This window comes from Bison bison, unplaced genomic scaffold (assembly GCF_000754665.1).
Source record: "Bison bison bison isolate TAMUID 2011002044 unplaced genomic scaffold, Bison_UMD1.0 scf7180017864239, whole genome shotgun sequence".
Lineage (NCBI taxonomy): Eukaryota > Metazoa > Chordata > Mammalia > Artiodactyla > Bovidae > Bison > Bison bison.
In genome coordinates, this window is record NW_011494811.1 from 2,447,283 (window position 1) to 2,453,919 (window position 6,637).

A 6,637-nucleotide genomic window follows, 5' to 3' on the forward strand; every position below is an offset into this window, starting at 1 on the left:
CTGCTGCCCTTGAGGCCAGGCGCAGGCCCTGCCCCCCGAAACCCACGCCCACCCTACTCAGGCTGTCCAGCCTGGAGTCCCCGGAGGGACAGCACAGGCTGGGGGAAGTTCCCAGGCCCAGGGGCTCTTCACCCTAGTCCTAGGATCACTCGGAGCCCCACGGTCACTGACGTGCTAAGGGAGGCTCTGACGTGTGTAGGCACACAGACAGAACCAACCTGGACCAACCGACAGAACTCCCTGCCCGATGCAGCAGCCGAGACAGAAAAAATGGCAGCAGGGAGAAGAGGGAAAATGGCCTTTCTTTGTCTCTGTAGCTTCTTCCTTCTTGTTGCCTGTCTCCTGACATCTGGTGGGATCTAGGGAGGAACTGCCCGCATCCTGCCCTCCCGTGAATCTCTCCCTCTCACTGCCAGCGTGAACAGCCAGGCTGGCAACAGCAAGTAGGGTGCCCTCGCTCTTCCCAGGGTCCCTGGGGCACCTGAGGGGTAAACTGAAGTCTCTGAGGAGACACCAAAGGCAGTTCCCCCCAGCCCACTCCCTCCCCCAGCAGCTCTGTGCTCCCACCTTCTCCAGACACCACATTTTGGGCCCCCTGGCTCCCCTGTCTTCTGGAAAGGGAATTAAAACAATCCATCCCCGCCAGCCTCCAACGCTGTCATTTCTGAGAATGCTTCTGTGAATGCATTTACTCGTGCTCCTGGGGCCGGCGGGAAGGCAGCCGCAGAGCTGGTTTTCATAGCAATCTTCTTTATTACAATTGCTCCCTGACTATTCCAGCCACGACCATTTTTTCATTACAGCATTCATTCCACTGACAGCGGCTTACGGCCAAATTCCCAGGCCCATTTCCTGTCCAGCAGAGCAGACAGGGTCAGACAGGCAGGAGTTCCACTAGCCTGGGACCCCCACAGGAGAAGTCGTGAGAGGCCTTAAAATAATTCCCCTTGAGATGGGGTATGGGGGAGGAGGAGGAGTGGAGAAGTTCATCTCTTCCCGGGAAGCCAGGCGTTCCAAGCGCCTCTCCTCCCGGAGGCTTGTGGATTTGGGGGCTGGAAGGGGCTTGGTCTGCTGAGACGGGGAGCCCTGGAAGAAGGGGTCAGCCCCCTGCACTGACCTCTAGGGCCCCCGTTCTGTATCTCTGAATCCTAAGCGCCCAGGAAGGAGGGAATGTGGATAGTGATGCCCATTCTCCACCTGAAGGTGGCCAACCTGCCCACACCCCATCTGGACAGTGGACTTGACCTTCTCCCACCCGCCCCCTTCAACCCTCTCCACCCTGCATTTCTCTGGGAATTGTATCTGTGATGATAGGAATTCATGGCTCCTAGGGACCAGGAGCCTCTGAACAGCTTTGTCTCTCATCTGTGCTCTGAGTTTGGGGCTGGTGGGGTCTTCTCTGAGGTGGAGCCTCTGAACAGCTTTGTCTCTCATCTGTGCTCTGAGTTTGGGGCTGGTGGGGTCTTCTCCGAGATGCTGGTAGGTCTGTCTCTCATAGTTTAGGTATCGTTGGAAGACCTCCCTCAAGGGGGCTCCCTGGATTCAGGGCTGCATCAGGACCTGGCCTGACAGTCTGGGGTCCAACAGGAGCTGTGGCCTGGAAGGGGAAGAGCGTGGCTCACCCCACACCCCAGGGTCCGCCAGGGGAGGCCCTGCCCACCACTGCCAACACCTTCTTTGCTGCCCCTACAGACATACGTGTGCAAACACACACACACACACACACACACACACACACACACACACACACACACACGCATGCACCCCCTGATCCATCTCAGGCTTCTGAGAAGGCTGGGCAGAAGCACTGGGGCAAGAGGAGAGGCCTTCCACCAACCACCACTGGCCTGGATTTGAGGAGTCTTGTTTTAAAATGTGTGTAGCCCCAAGAGGAATTCCGCCCTTAAGTTTCCTGGTGAACACCAGAGAAAGTTCAGAGTCGGGGAGGATGCGGGGAAGGGCAGAGGGGATGCAGGCCAACCCCTCAGTGCCCAGATTTGGGTCAGGGGAGCCTCCAAGCCCTGAGGTCCTGGTCTAGGGCCTCTCCCATCTACCACGCCGGGAGAACAAAGAGCAAGACCGGGAGGCATTTCTGGGAGTTGCTGAGGAAGGGTGGGAGGCAGTGGGGCAGGCAGAGAGCAAGGAAAGTGATGCCTGTGGGGTGGTGCACAGCACCCTACTGTTTGCACAGGGCAGGCAGGGCTGGCGGCCCCGCGGGCACCACCAGCCAGGCACCAGGAACTCCAGGCTCACCCGCCTGCTGCAGACCTCCCCCTGATCTCCTGGCCGGTCACTCTCGCTTGGACTCTGGACTGAGGTACTGAGGGGCCTCCGTGGCCTGGCCTGGCCAGGAGACCCTCAGGAGATCAATGAAACTAAGAGGAGCCAGGAAAACAACAGATAGGAAGGGTTTGTATGTCTCAGGAGCTGGACTGAGTCTGAGGAAATTCTCCTCATTTCTTAAACCCATGTGACTCAAAGAAAAGCCAACTGGGGTCGGCGCTTCCCTCCACCTTTCTTTCCCCACCAGCACAGCAGAGGCCACACCTGTAATGGCGGGTGTCCCGGATGGGCCGGTCAGGGCTCAGCTTGTCGCTCTCCAGCTGGTTGAAGGCATGCTGCCTGTAGGGGTCCTCTCCAGGCTTCAGCTGCTTGGCTGCCAGGTACGCCTTCTCATCAAAGCCTCTGGAGGGTGTTCCTGTCACCTGAGACAAAGGTCAGCATCAGAAAGGCCACAGGCAAGAGGACAAAGGAGCCACTGCGTGGTAAGTACTTATGACAAGGCGGGAGCCAAGCATCACCTCATTTGTACCTGAGCAGGGGATTATTATTTCCCCCATTGTACAGGTGAGGAAACTGAGGCTCGAGACAGTACCCCCACATGTGGGGGCAGGGAGTATCTGGGAACTCTCTGCACTTTCCACTCAATGTTGTGTACCTAAAACTGCTCTTAAAAAGTAAAGCCCATTGGACTTCCCTGGTGGTCCAGTAGTTAAAGAGTTTGCCTGCCAACGCAGGGGACACAGGTTTGATCCCTGGTCCAGGAGGATCCCACATGCTGTGCATCAACTAAGCCCGTGCAGCACAACTACTGAGTCCACGTGCTGCAGCAACTGAAGCTCGGGCGCCTAGAGCCCACCCTGCAACAAGAGAAGCCACTAAAATGAGAAGCCCCAGCCCTGCAAGGAAGCGTAGCCTCCACTTGCCGCGATTAGAGAAAGCCCATGTGCAGCAGTGGAGACCCAGTGCAACCAAAAATAGTAAGTAAATCAATATTAAAAAATAAAAATAAAAAAAACCTATTAATAAAAAAGCTCAAGGTCAGAGCTAGTAAGTCTCAGGTTTCTGGAGTCAAAACTGGTCATTCTGACTCGGAAGCCCACACTCTTGACCAGCGCTCTTTGCTGAATGTGGAGATGGTGACACTTTGGAGGGCACCAGATCCCCCAAGATAAGGGGACCACTGAGGGGACCACCAACCAGGCTGGAGGTCACCAAGCAACCGTCAGATGGACAGTCTTCTAGGTATGAACTTGGGCTTGACACTGGGGTTAGGCATGTAGGAGGTGCCTGATCAGTGCAACACCCAGGGCTTGGACAAGGTTCTGCCCAGAGGACCACCTGTGAGGATAGGTGGTGAAGCATCTTCTCCAGGACTCGTGCTTGCTGTTGAAATGGCCCACGTCAGACCTCTGGGGTCCCGGGTGCTAAGTGCTGGGAAGTGATGGATGGCGGTTGCTGTGGCCCAGCCCCCCTCCTCTTAGCCACACCCTGCTCTGTGCTCCCAAAGTCCCCCCAAGAAAGACACTGGGGAAGGACACATCTGAGATGAATGGTTGGGTTGATGGATCCTGACATCTCATTATTTGAGCCACACTGCTGCCCGATGGTCCCTAGAGTGCCCGGAAATATCACAACTGTGAGTCCATCTCGACTCCACCAGGCAGGAGCTGTGGGCCCGCAGGGGCAGCAGGAAGGTGGGTGAGAGCTGTCCAGAGATAGAACCCCTGCATGAGAATCCCGCCACAGGCCTAGTATCTAGAGGGATGGTCCCAGGAAGGCAGCTTGGCCTGCAGAGAGGAGACCAATGTGTTAGGTGATGCTGGGGGGCTTCCACCAGCAGCCCAGGGCCTCCACGTTCCCCTGAGAACCTAGAGCTCCAGGGAGTGCCTGCTTCTTTTAGGGCTGCCTCTCTGTAGTGTTCCCACCTCCTAGGAGCCAGTCCTGAGCTCCCTGAGGTCAGAGCCAGTGAGGGAGATTTCCTCGGGTCCACTGGGCCCAGCCTCATGCCACACACATGCTTCAGATGGTGACGACGGCTGTGGCAGCCGCGCTGTGGCGTTCTGATTTGGTGCCATGCCAGGGGCTGGGCAGATGGGGTGGAGTCCTCATGGACTCAAAATCCATTTCAGGAAAGAGAGAAGGAGGCAAGGGAGGAGGAAGAGGGAAGGAGAGAGAAAGGGAGAAGGTTCTGGCTTGAACCTTGAATTGCTAGAAGGACCCAAGCTGTCAACTGTGAAAGTGAGAATGAGGGTTCTTTTGTGTCCTTCCCACCCGGGGAAAGAACGGGTGGTAATTATGCCCCCCACTTCTTCTCAGCCTAGGGGTCAGGGAAATGGAAATCAGCCTCCAGTTGATGGTAGAGGAGCTAAAATAAGAAAAAAAAAATTGCAGAAGCTCCTATAGGGAGAGTATGTTACCAAATTATCCTGCAAGTCAAGTGAGAGAAATAACCATCCCATGCTTATTTATTTAGGACTTATGGCCACCCTGTGGGCTCAGGAAACCCCCAAGCCCTCATCCCACACTCACCCATCACCCCAAAAATATTGATCGAAAGCCACCCATCTACCAGGCACTGGGACACACTTCTAGAAGTTCCAAACATCACCTGATCATTCATTCATTTTATGGATGCTTGAATCCACGCACTCCTTCATCCATCCATCCATTTATTCAGAAAAGCTCCACTGAGCACTTCTTTGCGCCAGAAAGAAGAAAGATTGCTTCTGACACTGTCCTCTGCTGCCTTCCTCGCCTCATTCAAAGCTTCCTTGGGGCCTCAGAGAACGTTGTAGAAGAACATCTCTAAGGAAGTTCCTCTCGGGGCCTCAAAACTGAGCTGCTGCTGGTGCTGCTAAGTCGATTCAGTCGTGTCTGACTCATTGTGACCCCACAGATGGCAGCCCACCAGGCTCCTCTGTCCCTGGGACTCTCCAGGCAAGAATACTGGAGGGGGTCGCCATTTCCTTCTCCAATGCACGCATGCATGCTAAGTTGCTTCAGTCGTGTCTGACTCTGTGTGACCCCATAGACAGCAGCCCACCAGGCTCCTCTGTCCACAGGATTCTCTAGGCAAGAATACTGGAGCGGGTTGCCATTTCCTTCTCTAAAACTGAGCTACACATCTTCAAAGATGCATCAACTGTTCCCTTCCTCAGACCATCACTTCTGATGGTCCTACCCTCCTCCGAGGTTAGACCCTTCACCCGTGACACACCTTTGTGAAGAAGGGTGCCAAGGAAACACAGGCCTGCTCCCTCCAGAGGTCTCAGCTCTGCTTTCCCATTGACCCAGCATCCACGGGGTCTGGAGCTGAAACAGTGGCCCTGAATCAGCTGAGTGGAGGGGAGACTGAGGAAGGGTAAGATGGAACTCTGCACCCAGCCCCTCCCTGGCCTCAGCCCAGTCACCACCCGGAGCTCTTCTCCTGGGCACCTAAGCAGTACACACACACCCCCCATGGCTCACTTCCCTCCAGCTCTTGAACTCTCCTCTCCCTCTGGCCCTGGCCTTTGATCCTGAGACTTCCGGGCCATGACCACCTCTAACTCCATGCCTCAAAATGAATTCTTCATCAGTCCCCAGAGCAGCTGCTTCTGCTGTGCTTCCTGAGGCGGACATGGGCAGTCCCACCCTCTGGGTCCTCCAGGTGATAAGTCCAGGGGTCACCCTTGGTGCCCTCCCATTCCCGGCTCCACAGTCTGATGCAGACCCCAGCCCTGGGTCCCACAGGCAGCTGTTGATGCACATCCCACTAGTGTTGAAGCAACAGGTTATTCACTGAGAGTCTTGTTTGTGTTAACACTGTGCAAGAAGCTGGGAGGATGGAAATCAAAAGGACAGCTCCCAGAAGAGAAATCTAGGGATCTAGATTGCCCGCTTCTCCTCTCCCATCCCACACAGGGCATGGCCATGCAGGATCATGAAGAAGCCTCCATCCTCAAACTTAGATCACCAGTGGCTGGGGAACTGGCCATGGGACCTCATCCACCCTACCTCGGCTGGGGCAAGAGTCCTGTGATGGCACAGGAACCAGGCCCTGGTGAGCTGTGGTCTCCTGTTCTCCCAGCCACACTGCCTACAAAGCACACTGGCGAGGAGTAAAGCATCCTTTGGCTCTAGGCTGCGGGACCATAAGGAGCTATATCTCAATCAGCTTCAGGGACCCGAGATGCTGGACTCAGAGCCAGCAAGAGCAACAGGAGGTGGATGAGGGCACAGGGGCTGTCTGTGGAATTCTTATACCACAAGCCACTGACATCTTGCTTTATGTCTCTTTCTTTTGCACTAAGTTGTGGGCTCCTAGCACCTGGCACATAGTAGGTATTAAGCAGATGTTTACTGAATAAAAGGA

The 6,637-nt window shown here is 55.4% G+C and overlaps 1 protein-coding gene across 1 annotated transcript in view; it reads right to left on the reverse strand.

Moving 5' to 3' along the window:
* The window catches only part of GALNT16 (polypeptide N-acetylgalactosaminyltransferase 16), a gene marked incomplete at its 5' end in the record, with an annotated part of 32,056 nt that extends 29,345 nt beyond the window's left edge, over nt 1–2,711 (reverse strand). The window contains one exon of the mRNA XM_010846820.1: nt 2,548–2,711. Coding sequence (XP_010845122.1) covers nt 2,548–2,711 — 164 coding nt within the window. The remainder of the gene's footprint in view (nt 1–2,547) is intronic.
* Nucleotides 2,712–6,637: the final 3,926 nt, after the last annotated feature.